This window comes from Astatotilapia calliptera, chromosome 16 (assembly GCF_900246225.1).
Source record: "Astatotilapia calliptera chromosome 16, fAstCal1.2, whole genome shotgun sequence".
In the NCBI taxonomy this organism is placed as follows: Eukaryota; Metazoa; Chordata; class Actinopteri; order Cichliformes; family Cichlidae; genus Astatotilapia; species Astatotilapia calliptera.
The window spans coordinates 9,881,273-9,902,409 of record NC_039317.1 but is presented as its reverse complement, the minus strand read 5'-3'; the positions used below and the strand labels follow the sequence as shown (position 1 = coordinate 9,902,409).

Below are 21,137 nucleotides of genomic sequence, written 5' to 3'. Positions count from 1 at the left end.
GGATGCGGGGGCTCATGCCGAATCTTTTCAGTCTCCTGAGAAAGAAGAGGCGCTGCTGCGCCTTCTTCACTGTTTTGTTTGTGTGTACTGACCACGTAAGATCCTCAGCCAGATGTACACCAAGGAACCGGAAGCTGCTCACTCTCTCCACAGCAGCGCCGTTGATGGTGATGGGGGTGTGTACTTCTCTGCACCTCCGGAAGTCCACTATCAACTCCTTTGTCTTTGCGACGTTGAGGGTGAGATGGTTGTCTTGACACCAGTGGGTCAGGGCGCTGACCTCCTCCCTGTAAGCCGTCTCATCACCGTTGGTGATAAGACCCACCACTGTAGTGTCGTCCGCAAACTTCACAATGATGTTGGAGTTGTTAGTGGTCGTGCAGTCGTAGGTGTAGAGTGAGTACAGGAGAGGGCTCAGTACACACCCCTGTGGAGCACCAGTGTTCAGTGTGATGGGGGATGAGGTGATGCTGCCCAGTCTGACCACTTGGCGTCTGTCAGACAGGAAGCTAAGGATCCAGCTGCAGAGGGAGCTGCTCAGTCCTAGATCCTGCAGTTTCCTGTCCAACTTCGAGGGAACGATGGTATTGAATGCTGAGCTGTAATCTACAAACAGCATTCTCACATACGTGAGAAGAGGATTATGACAAGAGCAGCCTTTCCTTGTCCATGCCTCCCAGCTGAGGCTTTCTGTGCATTCACCGCTAGATGTCCCCACGTGGTCGACATAATGTGGTGCCGACAACTCCATAAAGGCAGTGAACGGGTTAAAGCAAGTGGGCGGAGATTCCAGCTGGAAGCAAACCGAGAAAGCAACGCTCAAATCTGGAAAGGAAAATCACAGTTGAGCGCAGTTTTTGTTCATGTAATTTGGGACGGGATTTTTTCCTCTTTTAGCGATCTTTGAGTGGATTTGAAACGAGAGGTGCTATGAAGCTGAAGTGTGAGAGCAGTTGTCAGCTGAGGGTAGAGTAGACGTGGAAGGCTGCAGAGGCGTCAGACACCGAAGCCTGAGTTAAGAGAGCAGATCAACAGGACGGTGCAGAGCGCTGACTCTCACACTTGAAGACAATGGAACTGCTGTCCCTCACCTCACACGGATCATTCACTGTGATGAGCCCCAAACCCGCGTGTCTGTGGATGTGAAATGGTCTAAACACGCCACACTGTTTTGATTTGCACGAATCAGCTGGACTTATTCTGGTGAGCGCGCTGATGGGAGAGTAACACGGTGCCATCGGTTCCTGAAGAGATACGAAGCCGGTGTTTCCCTAAGCCTTTAAAAACACCCACAGGGACACCATGTGGAGCCTCGGGACGTGGATGTTGCAGGCGGCTCTGTGCTGCGTGCTTCTGCAAACAGTGCTGCCCAGTGCCAGAGGTAGGACGCAGGACTGTCTTCTTCTCAGCACAAATCACTGCCTGTTTTTGCAGCGGCCGTTGGGTTGTGTTTGGATCACACACGCGGAGCTGGAGCTCCTCGAAAAAACACTTCGAAGCCTCTGACAGTGATAAATGAAAGGACTACAGGCCCTCGGATAGATAAGGATTATTTTTAACTGTGAATCATGCAAAGCTATTGTGGAAATAAGATTGGAGCAAGATAAGATTTTTTGTTATTTATTCCCCATTCAGTGCCAAGGAAATCAACCTTATGTCACGCTTACCTTTAAATGGCCACACAGTCAGTCAGACAAATGTTTGAAACTATTGATAAATTTAATTAAGAGCTCACAAAGGCCATGATCACTCCAACTGATGTTCAGCTGCTAAATCAGAGCCTCCATGATTTCATATGAACAAGCAGCATGTTAAGAATATTGGCTGAGATTTTCATATCAGTTCTTTTTTTGTTACATCCCCAAAAATCAATGTTTGCATCAGCCTCCAAATTCTGTACTCAGAGTTATTCTAATAAATACGGAAAAGATGGAAATGAGCATCTGTTGAGGGTCTGTTTCCTTGGTCATTAATTTGAAATAGAAGTGCAACCGTGATAGGGATGAAAGTAGAAATCTAGCCTCTGCTCTGTTCCCGTCCCCCCCTCAGGTCTCAACATGTGCATGAGTGGCAGTGCTACTTCCTGTGAAGAATGCCTCCTGATTCACCCCAGTTGCGCCTGGTGCGCACAAGAGGTATGGCTTAGTTGATCGATTATTTTCATCATGTACATTTACTTGTACAGGTCCAGTGAAGTGTGGGATGCATTCAGCACTTTTTTTTTTTTTTTTTGACCTTTTGGAAGCAGTATGAGTAATCAGGAATCTGAGATTTGTTGCTTTCTATATGCAGGATTTTGGAAGGGGGCGCAGTCTGACATCACGGTGTGACTTTAGTCAAAACCTGTTGAAGAGAGGCTGTGACGAACACTTCATTGAATACCCAACCAGCAGCATCAACGTCCTGCAGAACATACCCCTAAGTTCAAAAGGGTCTGGGTCAACCCAGTATGATGTGGTCCAGATTATGCCACAGAAGATCTCTCTCAGCCTGCGACCCGGTAAGAATCATAAACATTTCATATTTAGGATACGAGATAACCTTGGAACATTAAAAAAAAAAAAGTAATAAAAGCATCTCTTATAAATAATGCAAAGCTCACTGATTTTTTTCATGCAGGAGACCAGACGTGGTTCAGCCTGCAGGTGCGGCAGGTGGAGGACTACCCGGTGGATCTCTACTACCTGATGGACCTCTCTCTTTCAATGAAAGATGATCTGGACACCATTCGCAACCTGGGCACTAAGCTAGCCCACGAGATGGGCAAGCTCACCAGCAATTTCAGGCTAGGCTTCGGCTCATTTGTGGACAAAAACATGTCCCCGTTCTCCTACATGGCACCAAAGTACCAGGAGAACCCATGCAATGGGTAAGTGGTGGCAAAAGGAATCGAGCTCTATAGCTGTAGGTGAAAGAGATTTACTCTGTGGCCACACTCTGTTTTTGCACCTTTCTGAATCCTGTACTCTGCATCTTTTTTCTTCATATTTAGAAGGCAGATGGAATAATGTAGTTCTTAAAAATGGCCCTAGTACTCCCACGGTCCCCTGGGGCTGGTGATGCAGGCAAACTGAAAGGGAGCAGAAGTGAAAGAGTAGAGAAAGCTGTGGTACACAATGTTTGCCCTGGAGGTGCGGCTAACTCTGTGCGCATCACTTCCCATTTAGGTTATGGCCTGGGCTGTGTGTGTGTGCCATGTTTAGATATTTTTGTGAGTGTGTGTTTGTGCATCAGTCACAAAACAATAAGGCACTTTAGGGAAAAACTAAAGCGATTCCTGCTAAAAGATCTCCCTTCTTTCATAGCTATCCCATTCACTACATTAGAAAGAGTCTACAAGTACTGTATATGAAGTGAATCATAAGATACGCCATATTTAACATTTAAGCTTCTCTTCAACACAAACCAACCGTCAGAGCCAGGATTTATGCCTTTAAAGACACTTATTGTGTTTTTTAATTTCCAAAAATGTAAATAAAATCTTAACATGCAGTGTGTCTGTCACCCTGCACAGGTACAAGCTGTTTCCCAACTGTGTCCCCAGCTTTGGTTTCCGCCACATCCTCTCGCTGACTGACAAAGTGGACCGTTTTAACGAGGAGGTGCAGAAGCAGATGGTATCTCGCAATAGAGACGCACCGGAGGGCGGCTTTGACGCCATCCTTCAGGCTGCTGTTTGTAAGGTGATGATCTTTTTTTTCTTGTAGATGTTTCCATTCGCCCACCCCTTCTGTTCATTTATGACTTCATACTTTTATTATTGGCCTAGCTTACACGTAAGCTTTCCTTTACATGCAGTTAAATGATTTGCTTGTATTCATTTGGCTTATGGTGTAAACTGTATGCAATAACCTGAAGGAAGAGAGGATTATTATTATTATTATTATTATTATTGAGCAGTATTAGGAGATTTATCCAGGACTTCATCATTTCTTTTGTACATGTGCTCAGAGGTTGTTTGTAGAATATGAAATAATTAATGAACCCCACCTGTGTGAACTGTTTACGCTAAGATTGCATGTGTACTGTTTGTGAATGGGGCCCTTTTTTAGTAGCAAAATCCAACCGTGTCTTTGTTCTGTGTGAAGCTGATGTACCTGGAGAGAGCCCACACAGGCATGGGGAGAGCATGCCTGTGTGGGCTCTCTCCGCGCAGAGAAGTCTCTGAGCTTGGCTGGGAGTCAATCCCGATGTTAGTGATATTAGTGAACTCAGTTTCTGTTTTACTGTAGCTAGTCTTGCAATTGTTGACTTTGGCAGTGAAAGAAACACATGTAGGCTATGCACTTGTGAGTTAGCATAAACATCACATTGTTTGTATTCTGAGGGGAAGAAAAAGTTGTCCTTCACACATTAGTCCACAGGCGTTTAGATGCTACTGAGAGTCAGGGAGGTCAAATGTTGCGGAGTTGCACTACAACCAGCTCAGTGTTCAATACATAGAAAAAAGTTTCATAAAGTATGTTTGTGTAGTCTTCTATTGCACCCTTTGAAGATTTATTTGTTCACAGTTGGTAACAGGTCTGAGGGACAGCTCCTGTGAGAGCAGCCCCTGTGACAGGCATCCTGCCTATGTGCTTGTTAATTAAAAACATCGGGGGTGGAGATGACAGGAAGTACAGTCTGGTGCAGCTGGTTAAACATGAGGATGAGTATCTTGCGGGCCCAGTCATATCCCCGTGTTCCTCTTCCAGTTTAATTACTTCTAAAGGAGGACCATGACTCCTTCCAGTTGGCTCCTCTGTTGTAATTTACTTAATTTGCACTGTTTTAGGCCACTACTGGTCATTTATCAGTCTCACTCACTGAGGCAGTTTTTTATTTAGGTTTTTATTCACAAGCAGCATAAATGCTTCCTCTTCTACAGTACATCCACAATAACAGGAAAGGCCACCCATCACACACCTAGATGTAGATATCAGTCTTATGACACAGCTGTGGTTCATCTTCAGAGAGGCCTCTGATAGGTGCATCCACGGTTCTATTGTGCACTGCACAGGGCAAAAAAATGCCGAGCCCTCTTTTGTCATTGGCTGAAAAGCTGTTGTCACGCATCAGTCAGCACTCTGTCAGCGTTCTCGGTGCCCCCGCCTGTTGTTTCCTGTTGATAAAAGCAGAGAAAAGTCTGGCTTGTTGTACAGTAGTGGACTTGGGAGCACATGAGCTGTGTATCATTGCTAAGCTTTACCAGTCTATCAAAGAGTCAGCATCATGTGATTCAGACGTGGGTCACTTGTTCTTCGTGACAATGGAGTTGGAAGATGCGGAGTGAAAACTGACATCCAGCTCAAAACTCCTCTGACGTTTTTCTAATTTCTCTGCACCAACACTTAAATAAGAATCACTGAAGCATAAAAAGGCATCTAACTCAAGGGAGGCCCTTTTCAGCTGTAGCTTAGAGGCATAATGACCATATTATGGCTGCAATTGGCAGCTTGGTATATCTCGGCATGTTTTGCAATGTGTCCTTTAAAAAAAAAAAAGAAGCAAAAGAAGCTGACTGAAGGTCAAAACAATCTAGAGCAAATGAGCACTATCTGAAAATCATGTTTTTAAGAAATGGGAAAAACACTGTCTGCTGAAGCCTCCTCAGGGCTGTGTAGTCTCAAAAAGCAGTTATTATTAAGTAGGATAATAGCCACAAAAGCTAAAACCATGTTGTACCTCTCTGTAAAGATGCACATTTTAACGTGGGGGTCTGTGGGGATCATTGGACTCAGTCCCATTAGTGGAACGGCACTTTTCAACATTTCTGGGTTGGTTTCTTTTTCAGCCTTGGAAGCTGCTGCTTGGTTCTAATGATGTTGGCGATTTGGATGCTGGTATTTGTTTTTTGTAGCTAGAATTAGCTCCATTAACTTACTCCTCCCATTTACAGGAAAAAATAGGCTGGAGGAAAGAGGCCCTTCACCTGCTGGTGTTCGCCACAGACGATGTACCTCACCTCGCTCTGGACGGCAGGCTCGGTGGACTTGTCCATCCCCACGATGGACAGTGTCACCTCAATGACAACAACGAGTACAGCGCTTCCACAAAGATGGTAAGAAGACTGAAAATACAAAGTAGTATTCAGGGTTCAGGAATTTTCTGTACTGTGGTTCATATTGCTGGTGTTCAGTAAACGTCAGGTGCTTTTCACTGCAAAGCCCACCCGTGAACAGATGCTGGAATTTGCAGCATTTGGTCACTGAAAGGCAAAAAAAATATGACATGATGAACATCCTGCATACTTTCAAGGCTTTTAGGATAGTTTGCTTCCCTTTTCATGGCCTTCTGTCTCCACCCAGCTTTTAGCCACACTACATTACTAGATTTGAGTACTTCTTTTTTTTCTAACTAATTCAGTAAATAAGTAATTCACTAAGTTCTCAGGTAAGCAGGTAATCACAATAAAATGCTTATTAATGACAAGAGCCCGTGAATGGTCCAAATACACAAACAAACCTGGAAGGTTTTACAGGAGCATGCAGAGATGTGTGTTGTTGTTGTTGTTTTTGTTTGTTGGATTTTAAGCATCCTTGTTCAAATAACAGCTGATGAAGAGCAGTATTGGTATGAGATGCGTTATCCTTCTGACATCAGTGGATTCGTTTCTTATATTCGGTAAAACTGCACAAAGACAGGCTTTCAGACACAAGTTCATTAAGGATTTCTGTAGATGCCAGAAGACTAATGATGTAAACATGGATCAAAATCATGTGAAAGGCACTCGCTTCCATTTAAAGTGGAAATCATTTATTTGTAGCTCTGGTTTATTGACCCCTTAAGACTTTTTGATGCTGTTTCATGGTGAACTATACTCTGTACATATAGAGTTGCCTTGCACACTCCAAATCCTTCTCTCTTATTCCAGGACTATCCTTCTCTGGCGCTTCTCGGGGAGAAACTGGCAGAAAACAACATCTTCCTCAACTTTGCTGTGACAAAAAGGCTGTACGTGATCTACAAGGTACTCTGAATGTTTGTCTATACAAGCTAAAGATCACACATTCTAACAGTATTTAAAATCTTAAACCATCAGTGGTGCCTCCTGTTTTTTTTTCCCCAAAGAATTTTACTGCACTCATCCCAGGGACCACAGTAGAAATCCTTGATCAGGATTCCAAGAATGTCATCCAGCTGATTATCGCAGCCTACAATGTGAGTAATGCAAATCTGTGCAGCTGAGCATCTGCTTTCCCGCTGGTGGGAGTGAGAAACCATAAACCATACCGTAAAAAAACCATAAGCAACGTAATTCACGGTTTAGTAACGCAGTGTGTTTCGGAAAAGTAACAGTAATCCAATTACTTTTTTTGCAATAGTAATCCCTTACTTTACTCGTTACTTGAAAAAAGTAGTCGGATGATCCTTTGCTGCCCATCTCTGCTTATATGTTTAATACTTTCCTCTAGTCTTTGAATTATTTTTTGTGAATTACGTGACAGTTCAGTCTCCCCTCTCCTCTAATGAAAGTTAGTCAGCCTTAGATCTACATCAAGTGTCGAGTAAGCAGCGACCTCTGAGGCAGACGAGTGAAACCAACCTAAATTGCAGAAAGTTGTAGTTCCTTTAGCAGCCACTCGAGGCAGGCTCAAAAACCAAGACAGTTTCCATAGACTCCCATTTTAAATTGGCCCAGTTTACAACATTAAAAGCCATGCTAACAGTGTGGTACAAAAAATCATTTTGTTCTCTTCAGTCGCAGGTAGAGTTATCTTAATGCAGGCTTCTCAGAATTGCTCTAATTCATGGGCCAAATTTGATCTGACCAGTAAAAAGAAAACCACAAAAAACAAAAACGAGATTCATATAACATCATTCTATTACTTAGTTTAAACTTGGTTTGGCTGACGTACGAATCTGGATAAAAACTGCGTTGTGGAGTTGTGATGGCAGCGAGGGCTACACTGATACAGAAATGCACATCGTGCTTCCTCCGTGGTCTTTTTATTTAAAGCCAATCATGTCTCCCTGTGCCTCGCTGCTAAACTGGAGCCACAGCCATCTGATTGCTTCTTATTAAACAAACAGCTTTCTGAAACCAGGAAACTGCACCTCATGCTGGGAAGCTTTCCCTAAATATTTTTATGTGTGGGCGAGACAGATTTTTCTTTTCTCTTGGCTGAGTCGGTGCATTCTGAGTGGCAGAAAGTTGTGTCAAATGCACACTTGACATGCTCAGTGTGTAGAAGCAATGCTGAATGAAGCGCTTTTAACTCGGGGCCTGTTAACATTCCAGCTGCCACGTTATATCCACCTCTGAGGTTTGATGGATGGACGGGCTTTTCCAAGCAGCGTGAGGTTCCTCCTCAGGTCTGACTGAGGGACAAAGCTGCTTCATGCTGTGATTGTGTTAAGGGTGATGAAAGTGCAAGTGTGCGAGAAAGAGAGAAAGCGAAGGGTCGAATGAAGTCATGCTTATCCATGTGCACCAAAGAACTCTCCTGATTTGTTCCTGGCACTTTTGCATTGCAGCGCTGAATGAACAACTGCAAACTGAGCAGGCAGCTGTGGTATTTCTTGTCCCCACACAAGCCACCTGCATCCATGCACAGCACTTAAGGTTGTGGTGAGATTGGCTATAAAACAGTGTCTAACCAGAGAAATGCTCTCCTCCTGTTTCACTCGGTTTTCCACTTAGATGCTCAACTACTGTTAAAAGTGCAAAAAGTCCTGCTGTTGATGGCGTATTTTACTTGACCTTAAACGTTTCTGTTTTAAACCCTGGGTTTATTACCACATATGACTGAACTCTCCTGGCTGTGTTCTCCTTAGAACATCCGTTCTAAAGTAGAACTGTCAGTGTGGGACCACCCAGAGGACCTCAGCCTTTCCTTCACTGCCACCTGTCAGGATGGAAACCCACTGCCAGGCCTCAGGAAGTGTGCTGACCTGAAGATAGGAGACACTGTGAGTTCTTCTCCACGCTTACCTCATGTTATAAATGTTTCATGTGTCCTGCTGGCCCAGAAAACGTCTGAGTGCTCGCTCACACGCTTTTATTCTCTTGGATTATGAAATTCAGTCTGTGATTTTAAGAGTTTAAAGAGAGAAGCGATTGCTTTTTCTCCATTGGATGCCTGTTTTTGAAGATTTCCCAATGTGTAGATGTTACTTGGGCAGAGCTGCACAGTTACAACAATAATGCAAATCATTCAGACATTTCAAGTCTTTTTATTTTTTCCATCTATGGGAACCAAAAAAACTGCAAAGCCCTTAGTCTTATTTTGAAGGTGAAGTTGCAGATAAGTGTTTCACCACTTGCTTGCTGTTGTGTCGGCCCTTCACAATTCAGCCAGGTCTTTAGATCAGTGTACATACTGAGTGGTGCTCTGAATATAGCGGATTGTCAAACAAATGAAGGTTTTGATTTAGATCTCTGAGCTGCTTTTGCTCTATCTGAATTTGTTTTTTGTTTGTTTGTTTGTTTGTTTGGTTTTTAAAGCATCTCTGCTGCTGTTGGGCGTAAACATCTAGAAGTTGCGGTCACATGATTGGGTGTACATATCATGGCACACCTAATCTCTATCTTTCAGTCTAGGCACAGGCACAAACTCACGACTCGCATCCTGTTTTCATTTTTGTTTTATTCTGGAAGTTCAGTCGGGAAGTGCCGATTACTATCTCAGCTGGGAAAGTGATGTTTACAGCACCAAAATTACTTAAAAGCAAATGACAAAAGTAGGGAGGAGGAGAGTTTAAACAGCGATGTTATTGACATTGATTGTGCATATCATATGGCAAATGAACTTTAACCTCTTAGGACCTGGCGTCAGCATATGTGGACATCACATTTTGGGTTGTCTAGACTACAATACAAAATTTTGCTCTACAAGGGCCTGATATCTCTTACGAGGACATTATCCTGCCACTGTTCTATTGAAATTTTAAACAAATGTCCTCATATGTAGATATCAGACCCTTGTAGAGCAAAATCAGGTAAAAAGATAATTTTTACATTCATCTGGTCCCAGTCAGACCAAATAGCAAAGAGAAATTAAAAATGCATGCCATGAAAGAGTTCGGGTCTTGGGAGGTTAATATCGTCCACATGAAAAAACTGCAAGAATGTCCATATTTGTGCACAAACGTGATTCCTAATCTGTGGAGCTTGTAGCAAAAGGCAGGATAGATGGAAACAGTGTTTGAGAATGTAAGACATTGCACAAAAAATAATGATTTTCGAAGTATTTAAAGTTGCTGGTGTCAGAGTATTATAGAGAGAGACACATCAGTCAGTCCTGAACTGAAATCAATGGGAGAGTTCAGCAACGGCAAAGATGGAGGTTCAAGAGGGGAAAAAGCTTGCAAAACATATTTTAGGGTCAAAGTTAATAAACTTTATATTTCTTATTTTTTTTGTTTTGTTCAGTTTTGACTGGTATTTATCTGCATGGACAGGTAAATGGACTGATTCTTATACAGCACGCCACATTCACACAAGCACTATCTTCTATGCTTTTCTTTTCTTTTTTCAAAGTGCTTTCTAACTAACCCATTCACACACTCTCATACTCCAATGGATGCAAGGATATTTGGCATGCAGACTAGGTGGAGCCAGGGATTGAACCACCAGCCTTCCGATCAGTAGATGACCTGCTCTCGCTCCTGAGCTACAGCATGTAGTTAACTGTCCCGAGCCACTTAAAATGACTGAGTACTGTTATTTTTGTTGAAAGTAGGTCATAGCCCAATTTAAGATTTTCCAAAATAAAATCGACAAACCGCAAACAACTACATTAAAAATGCCATCTACGAAAGTATACTTCTTTTCAGCACACTTCAGCTTAATGTGACACAGTTCACAAAGTTAAACACAACCTAAAAAAAGTCCCTGACTGCTTCTGCCAGGGATCGAATTATGTGCAGCAACATGCAGCTCTGATGGAATGGAAAACATTCATTTTGGTTCATGTATTGGAAAAGGTCACTGCTGGCAAATTTGTTTGTTTGTTTGTTGAAGTATATCATTTCCAGTGTGTGGTATAGTATCTAGGAGGCTGTCTAGGATCGTGTGCATGTTTTGGTTCTTAATGGTTTTTGGTACTCAGCCTGAAACAAAATAGTGGATGTTATGTTAAGGTTTCAAGTGCCAGTATTGTATTTTTATGTTTTTTGTCAATTAAAAAATCGAATTCTTTTCAAAATAGAGGACCCAGTCACCCTAAAATCATCATATTTAATACTTGATGGGTCATACTTGCACTGAGTTCCTGCCTGAATGCGTTCAGCCAGAGGCAGCATCTGCACACTCTTTGCGTCCTACCTGGTAGTTCCTTCTCAGGTTCCACTGCAGACGTCTTAACACCTACGGCCTCTGCCTTTAGTTTAAACTTCAGCAGGTGCACTGCAGTTCAGTTAGTGATATCAGGTGATTGTTGACGGTTACTTGCTGAAATAATAATAAATCTGAGTACACAGCAATGCCAAGTTATGGCAAACGTATTCTATTCTGGCCAAAGTGATATTAATAATTCCTGTCAACACCTAAGCAAACAAGAAAACGCACAGTGGGACCCTCTTGGGGTGACTTCCTGTGAGTTGGAATTGAGACTGGATTCAGTTCACAGTGGATATAGCTGTGGGAAACACATTATGGTTCATCCCCGTCTCTATCCTGTGTTCAGACCAACAGTAGTACTGAAACAAAAACCCAGCTCACCAGTCCCTTACTCAAACTGGACTTTCTGGATTTTCTTCCTACCTGCTAGTAGTACCTGCTGCAGCATGCCCTGTAGCAGGTACTAGACTGAAAAGTTTGTTAAGATTGAGAAGTTTTATTTTCAGTCTTAACTCATCTTAAAGTTAAGACTTTCAGCAATTTTAAGATTATTTAATATAAAAAGAAGATATTATATTGATAAATATACAAAGAATAGAGTGTAATTAAATCTTCCAACAAACTCATGCATACTCATAAATCAATGCCTTTGAGCACTGGTTTGTGGAAACTGCAAACAGTTTCCCTATATATTTATATTATTATATATATTTAAATACAGTGGCAGGGAAGGTTTTTATATAGAGCTTTTATACTCGAGCGCTCAGTGCCCTCAGACATGCTCATATATTCCCAACAATGTCATGATTACCTGCAGATTAAACATGCAACTGTTGGTTTCTGGACAGCTGACAAGAACCAGCTAAACAACAATAACAGCTGGTTATAAGTTTACATTAAGCTTGCTAATGTTAGGCTCAAGGGTCCTAAAAATCATACTTTCCCTCAGTTAAACAGTTTGATTACGTTCTCACGTCGCACAGGAGTTTATTCACCAAGTATCAGAGTACAATGTCAGATCCACTTCAAGCTGCTACCCTTCATCTCCTTTCACTGCAAAGGACAAAAGACATGAGCAGGCCTGGCTTGAAATTCCAGTAATTTATTGCTATATTTTTTGCATTTTTTTTAGCTGGTGTATGTTTAACCTTTATAGTCTATGAGAGGTTGTCTCTTATGTTAAGCACTTTGGTATACCGCTGGTTTTTAAATGTGCTCTATAAATAAAGATTGTTGTTGTTGTTGTTGAGCAGTCCTTCTGGGTTAGCTGAAACTTAGCTATCTGGTTATGCCAACCTCAATACTTCATTGTGTTAGTCCACGAACCAGTTTGTGACATTATAGTATTTACATCCATCTTTTATTCTGAGTTAACCAAGGTGAGTTTTTTTTGTATGTTTGGTGACAACATACAGAGTAATTTTAATGGACTTACACTTTAACATTTTGTGTTACTTATGTGTTTTTCACAGCCTTGCCTTTAGCAGTTGGGGGGTCTTTTCAGGTGACAGGTGGTTACAGTACATCTTAATTGTTTTGAGTTTTGCACTGGGCTCTTCGTGGCAGTCACTTTGTATTCTGTACAGGCCTCAATTGAGATCTGAATCTTTTGAAAATGTTAGCGAGGGGTAGTTTGATACATGCGTCACACAGCGAGACTTCAGCAGGGTAGAATGCTTCTCTGAAAACCCCCTGTGCTCTTCTCTTGGCCACTTTATTTTCCTGGGAAGGTTTTGGGATGGGAATGAGCAGTTTAGGGTCATTGTGTCAGGGGAAAAAAAAAACTCAAAACAGTGAATGTAAGGGAGCTCTTGGGTGATGGGGCTTGCTCATGTCTTTTGTCCTTTGCAGTGAAAGGAGATGAAGGGTAGCAGCTTATTCTGCTTGGGGCTACGTTTCCCAGTCTTTACTGAGGGAATGGGCCATTGCAGTGCCCAGGTGTCAGTCACTGGGACCCTGTGAGTCTGTGACGGAGCTTGTCGTCGCATCTCAATGACTTTGCACAAAAGTAGGCATGAGGAGGCCTGTGAAACTGCACAGCATGAAAGAGCGAAGCTGGCAGCAGGAGAAATGCTAGCTGGAGTATAGTTAAAGGAGCATGGTTTTCACTGTTTCATTCACACAACTGCAGGACTGAAAGGGCTCATGCATATGAATGAAAGTCTGTGCTAACATACCACGGGTTCTTTAAAGATTTATTTCCAAATGAGGCAGAAGCATTTGAACCTGGTTATGTGTGGTTTTGTTTGACCATAACCACTGTTTTTATCCCACTTAACTGAATTCAGGCAGTCATAAGAATTCCATCATCAAAACAGAGCTATCCACAGCAACGCTGCTGTGTTTTTCTGCCAGGAAGAAATTCTTGGTGAAACTGTTGGATACAATTTTGTCACTTCCCCATTCTGACTCCCTGCATCTCTCCTTGAATTGGATTAAACGATCAACTACATAGTTTTCTCAGTGAGCTCGGTCTTTCTGCACCCATCTCTCCTAAAGTGCCCTACTACGACTTCCTCTCACATTTTTGCCCATTTCCATTTCAGCTTCATAGTTCTCCTAACAAGCCACATGACTGGGTGAACTGGCCTCCTCGCGACTCACATTTACAGTAAATTTAATTGTGTTCCTCATTAACTTGTTAATGTTAGAGTAGAGGGGCTTTTTGGGCAACATGTGATGTATTCTCTTCCTGTATGCTGGACTAATGTGACAAGCGTTCCTCTGGTGCATTCCCCAATGGTACTGCGTCATATCGTCTTTTTTATCAAGCATCATAAACAAGTGAAGGAACACACAGAACTGCCTATGTAGCTATCTGTAGCAGATGTCACTAATGTCATCCTTTTTCGTTCAACATCATGATACTACCAAAACTAACGTTTGCCAACTCTGGACAGAATCTAGTTTGCTGCCTCTAATATGAAGAGCTGTTTTCACTTGTTTCTTTCTACACTAATTATTTGCTCGCTAAAACGCAACATAATACTAAATAATAATAAAAAGTGTACATTTAAAAAACAAAACAAAACCAAAACTGTATGGTTATCACATACATTGGTTGCCTCTGTAAATGGTTTATGCCTTCATAACAACTCTATGAAGAGTCTGTTTTGTTTTTTCATCACATCCATTTGGAATTTGTTGATGTTTAAAGCTTTAGGCCTTGGGCAAGATGCTAACCCAAAGATTAGCTTGTAGCTTATTATACAGACGAGATGAGAAACTTTACATTGATTGCAAGTTTACATAGCCCTGGACTGCTTGATTTGTGGTTGCTAAAGATGGTTGTACCCCCCCCCCAAGCCTCATCCCTTCACACCAAAACAACACCAACAACCACCACCATCATGTCTCAGTTTCTCTAGCACATATGCAACAGGATAGGTCTCAGGATGAGATGATCCAACTTATTGAGTCATGATACTAATATCATGATACAGATTTGTCCCTTTTGAGGAAGAGGAATCATTCTTTCGAGGCAACATCAAGCGTGACATCATCTCACTTGACCACAGTTTGCTCAAAGCTGCTGCAAGCAAACAGCACTTGCTGGTGTAGCATGCCTTGAATGCCTCCCTAAGTCTCCCAACCGCTTTGCTCCCCCCATGCCTGACAGAGCAAAGGATTGGTGCATTTCTCTTTGTGCGAGACATCAAATTTTCAGGTGCTTCTAGTTAGAGCTTTGAAGCAGAAAATGTTGCATCCCCTCTGGTCAGTTTTCATCTTAAAAACAAAATAGTTAAGAATTTCCAACCCTCTTCTCTCTTTGCCAGCTGCGTGCACTTCAGACTCACTAATCTCTTAGCCTATCAGTGTAAAAGTCAGCAGGGTGTGTTTATCAGATATGGATGTGAACACCTGCCAATTACTGTTGAACTCTGGCTGTTTAAGTCTGTGAAGGTTCTCAGTTATCCAGGTCATCGTAGTCAAAGGAGCTTGCAAAGAAAAGCGTCTGGACTTCTTTAAGTTACTTGAAGACGTAGGTTTATATCTGGGACTCTCCACCATTTGACCTTAGAACTGAAGAAGCTTCTCGGATGAGAGGTGAAACGTCTTCAAGCAACTTAAAGAAGTCCAGACGCTTTTCTTTGCAAGCTCCTCTGGCTGTTTAACTTCATAACTTTTGTTTTTATTTCTGCTCCACAGAACTCAAGGACAGAGTCAAACCACTGGAACACGTATCACTGTCCACTTTGTGCTTCTCTTTATGAGACTCTGTCATACACTTGTACAGTCTCTGGATCATTTAAGTCCAAAAAAACTCTTGTCAACAGGACAATTTTAATCGCAGAGAAAATTGAACTTTACACTGAGCCGACTGTCAGGAGAGTGCCAGAAAAACAGACTTATGTTTGATGATAAAGGCATGCCTGGGGTTTGGTTTCTCTTGTCATAACTTCCTTCCTCAGAGCAATCAAATGGGTGTAGATCTCCTGTCCCAGTTTCTCTGCAACTGAGCTATGTAAATTAGTCTCTGGAGTGAAACAAGCCCACTGATGTAAATGTGACACCACGGGGTCATGTGCTGGCTGGCTGGCAACTCACTGTGTTTGATGCAGGGTGGGATCAGGTCATTTGGGAGTAAGGAAACAAAAGCTGAGCAGAGATATCAGAGACAAATAAGGCCTCATGAGGCTGCTACTTTTTAAAAAAAGCACATTTGACCATTTGAACCTGACATGAACTTCCAGCGAGTGAACAGGAGGTCAGTTTGTCAGTATTGGTATCTTTCCTTTCTGAGAACATCACTCTGTTTTTTAAGGTCTCGTTCAACGTCAGTGTGGAGGCGAGGAGCTGTCCTCCCCGTGGGACTGACCGCAGATTCACAATCAAGCCGGTGGGCTTTAAAGACCGCCTGGAAGTGGCCGTGGATTACGAGTGTGACTGCGGCTGCAGCCGGAATGCACAAAACAATAGCGTCATCTGCAGCTCCATAGGTATAACTTTAACAATTCATATTTATTCACTACTTTTAAATCTTCATTTATAATCTTCATTTATGATCATGTAAGAGTTTTCATGTTTTTTTTGTTTTTTTTCCCGAACTTCCAAGAAGAATAACTGCTCATCTTTTCTTCCCCTTACTCCACTTGGAAATTTGACTGATAGTGTTGTTTACTGTAAACTAAAGTGTACAGGCCAACATATTCGTGCTGCAGGAAACTAAAGCTTGAAGGAACATGTGGGAATCAGTCCAAAATGACATGACCCCTTTTTACATTCAGTCCTGCCTTTTTTTTAGTTAGATTAAAAAACACGAAATGCAGAGAAACCACTGCTGCGCTGCTTTCTGAAACACTGTTAGGAGGTTAAAGCCAGAGGTGGGACCAAGTCATTGTTTTGCAAGTCTCAAGTAAGTCTCAAGTCTTTATCCTCAAGTCTCAAGTCAAGTCTCAAGTAATGTCAGGCAAGTCAGAGTCGAGTCTCAAGTCACTGGTGTAAAAGTCCGAGTCAAGTCACAAGTCTGAAACTTTGAATTTCAAGTCCTTTCGAGTCTTTAAAAAAAAAAACAACGAAAAAATAATGTTGCAGTTATGCTAAATGTAAATATTAGACCATGTAATTTTAAAATCTGTGTTTTTCTCAACACATGACAAAATAGTGAACTTAGAAAATATACACAAATTGTGAAATTGCACCTCTTTAAAATGCAGCTCAATTAAACTTAGCTCCAAGAATAATTTTCACCGACAGTTCTGAGATAAGCTGCATGTTATTCTTGGATGCGGTTGTAGGACCAGCTTTAAAATCGCATGACAAAAATATCATACACATTAAAAAAAACTGTATCACCAACGTATCCTGGACAACATTTGCTAGTTAGATGAAGTCAGCTATCTCATCTTAGCATATTTATATGCATATTTATAATTATACGGTTCTTGGAGTGAGTGCATACACTCATGAAGTTTAGTAACTTCCGGTCACTGCAACAAGCCCAGGTACAGTTTACCGACGGATGGGTGCAGGACCTTGAAATGCACCGTGTAGAACGAAAGACCATCGTACGTATCATAAGTTTACCAGTCTCACAAATCGTCGTCATAAATACACATTCCTTAACCGTTTATTAATAGGACCTTTGAGCTCAACGGTAATTAATTAGCAGTGGAAATAATTTCTGGTAGCATCACAGAAATGTAGCAGTGACAATAATATTGTATGCTGTAATCGTACTGGGCAATTAGTGATACAAAACACCTGTTTTATCCTGTGAATAAAAGTATATGTTTTTGTCAATGTACCATAATAACAGAAGCGAAACGCAATATTGTGTCAGGACAATTCACTATTTATGCACAATAAATAAAGGAGCATAGCGCGACAATTTCTGTTCAGCGCCAGACTTGCTTGTAACCTATATCACTAAGAAAAATGACGTATTAACTACAACAGCAGACTGACCTTTGTGTAAATGCTTGGAGCAGACTAACCTGTGAGCTGGAGGGTTCTGGGACGTTATATTTGATCTTTGAATGGCTGCAATCCAGGCCATCCGTCGCGTCTTTGTTACTTCGGAAACATGACTCGAACAATTTCTCTTCAACGACATAATCCGATAACAACCGATCTCTTTACCCATCGGCTTCCCGTGGCTGTCATGTGACCGGCTATTGCAGTTAATAATACAACAGCTTCTTGACATTTTTGTGTTTCTTTTTATCGCTGTGTGACTGATTTCAATTGAAAGCCTGCGTGCGCTAGTACCGCTTGCCACGAGTTCCCAGAATCCTTTGCGGTTCTACCCGTGAATGACGTCACATTTTCAATCTCTATATAATATGCATGTTAAATTTTATATTTGGGGTAAAATATCAAGTCTTTTCAAGTAAACCGGTTCAAGTCCAATTCAAGTCCCAAGTCATTGGTGTAAAAGTCCAAGTCAAGTCACAAGTCTTTAGAACATTTTTTCAAGTCAAGTCTAAAGTCATAAAATTAATGACTCTGACTCGAGTCCAAGTCATGTGACTCGAGTCCACACCTCTGGTTAAAGCCATTCATCCAAATGGCTCTCAAACTTAATCTGGCATACATTTTACAGAACTGCCTGCTCCAACCCGTATAATCTGCAGAACAACACAAAAAATAGGTGAGAAGGTGAGAAATGTTCAACATTTCAATCACAAGCATAAGGCAAATAAAGTTTATTTGAATGTGCTAACTTCTGTCATTAGCCAATCAAACTGGGCTATGAAAATCCAGAGAATGAAGCAGTTTTTTGAAAAGCTTGTTATTAATTTTAAAAACAATTATTACGGTCCCCATTAGATGCAGCAATTCTTCCTGAAGTCTCAAATCTTTGCAACTGAAGGTGAGTTGAGGATTTTGGAGAACACAGTTACAGTGGCTAGCTTGGCCAAACCAGATTTGGCTAGCCTGGTTTATACACATTGTGAGTTGTCATTAGCATGTTTGGGAGTAACTGGTTATTGTTATGACAGTTACACCAGTAAAGATGGTCCCAGATGTCAGGCATGTATGGTGTTAAAACACAGGGACCAATTGGTTGTTTCTGATATATTGTTTGCTTTATGCTAATGCCTGTAAGCTAACAAAGAACATCAATGGAAATCTAAGCGAACATTCAAATGTGACAAAATAATTCCTCAGTATAACTTAAAAGTAGACCCTTTAAGCTCATTTCCAGCTCCATATTTTTAGTAGCTTTGCATTCACTAATATAAGTAATACCTAAGATATCTTGTTCTGTTCATTCTTTTTCTGAAACGAGCTGTTTTAGCTTTTAAACTTTCCTTTAATTTTAACCTTTCTCTGATTAGCAGTAGCTCCTCGCACACAGTGCATTTCAACAGCAGGTCGGTGGCGCTTCTGCTCTCACAGCCAAAGCCGTGTGCCTGAGATGACCATGGGGTACACCATGAAAAACTTCTGCTCTCACTGACCTTATACAGAGCAAGAGTAGAAAAGAACTCGGAGTCTCAGTGTGTGGAGCCGTCTTAGCTTTTGGTTGTACATATGCTGACCTCATTATTTGAATCTGACTATGTTTAATATGAGCAGTCATGACTGTAACTGTGTGTGTGTGTGTGTGTGTGTGTGTGTGTGTGTGTGTGTGTGTGTGTGTGTGTGTGTGTAACAGAAATGAAGGAAAAGTGAAGTTAAAGAAACCTTTTCCTTGCAGGTACTTATAACTGTGGGACTTGCCAATGTGAGCCCGGCTACCTGGGTGCCCGCTGTGAATGCCAGGAGGGTGAGACAAGCAACATGTTTCTCAGCGCCTGCCGGGAATCCGAGGGCAAACAGATCTGCAGTGGACGAGGCGAGTGCAGCTGCAACCAGTGCCTGTGCTATGAATCGGAGTTCGGAAAGATCTACGGCAGCTTCTGCGAGTGCGACGACTTCTCCTGTGCTCGACACAAAGGCATCCTCTGCTCAGGTAGGAAGACCTCCGACATATTCCTTCGAGGATCGTGCTTGCAGGGTGATGTTAGGGTAATTCTTGTATGTGATTCTGTGGAGTTTCTGTACTTGTCATGAAGGAGTAGTTTGAGCTAAAGCTGGCGAGAGACCACACCTCAGAGGGCACTGAACAGGAACACATCAAGACTCTTTAGATCTGAGATGCTTGTTGTGGGTTGGGTAATCCACATTAACAATAGTGAGTCACGTCCCATGCCTGCTCTGGGTGTGTCTTGGTGATTTGACCTTGTCCTGACTGCATTGAAACCAACCCAGCTTTTCTGGGTAAACTCAAACAGTCACCTGCAGAGCTGCTCTCTTTACTCACCAAACTAGATCAAAGGAGCAGCTGCAAAAGTAATGGGTCTAATGTTCATCTCCTGTTTTCTTTGCCGTCTGCCTCTGGGGGCATGTCTGTTGAAAAGATTCAGTACATGTTTTCTGTTGGTGTGGAAAAAGGAAACCAATGCGTGCAACAAAACAGCAGTTCCTGTAGTAGCCACATAAAGGAAACCAAGTCAACTACCGTAGACTACTTTGTTAAAATGCCCAACTTGGGCCACCATTATTGACGTGAGTGAACCTGGACCTCTCATTGATTTCCAGTGTTGGTGCCTTTTGGAGCATTTTTAATGTAATTATCTGGGGTGACCACTTTGTGGTACAAACCATTCAAAAAGGGGGATATTGGTGATGTTACGATGGCCATGTGAATTTTCTATATCTACCTACCTAACAGTTAATGACTACAGCCTACTAACCAGCCTTGCTATCCTTAGCTGATAATTTGGTAACCATGCTTTTGTCCAGATATAGTTACTTTTGACCCCAGAAAAATTACTCTTGCTCCCATTTGGTGATCATCTCACCTGTAGCCATAATAGGAAGTTTTGAAACCTCTGTATACATCATTAAATAGAATAAGTTCCAGGCTTTTTCCAAGCCCTATTAAACTGTGTAGACAGAGATCACCCTCACTAACATCTGATGCTTATTCTGGCCGCAGGCCTGAAATATGACAGAAACATCTGAGTTTAGAAAAGAGGACCAGTGGTCCTCTGGTAGGTGTCCAAGGGGTAAAGAGTTAAATGTGGTATCCAGAAACCAATGCACTGTGACATCATTTAGTTGCAATCAAATCTTAGCTAAGTATTCAGACTATATAAGAAAGATCTCTTGTCCTCTCATTGACTGTCCCAGCTGTAATCTGATGCCCAGAGAGAACCAAGACTTGGTATGAAAATCCAGGTTTGGCTCAGGGTGTATCTGCCGTTGTGTTCCCAAAACACTCGGTCCAAGACTTTGAGTTCTGATGTGAGACCTCCTGGCTGAAGGAGACCCACTGGCTCATCCCCAAGCCAACGGCTGTTCCTGTGAAACCACAGAGAGCGCTTTGTGGCAGTGGGGCCGGCTTTGGCGCGATCCTGTTACACAATGCCTGCCTCTATTT

At 42.0% G+C, this 21,137-nt stretch overlaps 1 protein-coding gene across 1 annotated transcript in view; it reads left to right on the top strand.

Annotated features, from left to right (window-relative positions):
• The first annotated feature begins 743 nt into the window (after positions 1–743).
• Positions 744–21,137, top strand: part of itgb5 (integrin, beta 5) — a 43,154-nt gene continuing 22,760 nt past the window's right edge. Inside the window, exons 1-11 of the mRNA XM_026144221.1 lie at positions 744–1,381; positions 2,050–2,135; positions 2,293–2,500; positions 2,620–2,869; positions 3,515–3,683; positions 5,879–6,040; positions 6,854–6,949; positions 7,051–7,140; positions 8,758–8,892; positions 16,029–16,203; positions 19,410–19,664. Coding sequence (XP_026000006.1) covers positions 1,303–1,381; positions 2,050–2,135; positions 2,293–2,500; positions 2,620–2,869; positions 3,515–3,683; positions 5,879–6,040; positions 6,854–6,949; positions 7,051–7,140; positions 8,758–8,892; positions 16,029–16,203; positions 19,410–19,664 — 1,705 coding nt within the window. The 5' untranslated portion in view covers positions 744–1,302. The remainder of the gene's footprint in view (positions 1,382–2,049; positions 2,136–2,292; positions 2,501–2,619; positions 2,870–3,514; positions 3,684–5,878; positions 6,041–6,853; positions 6,950–7,050; positions 7,141–8,757; positions 8,893–16,028; positions 16,204–19,409; positions 19,665–21,137) is intronic.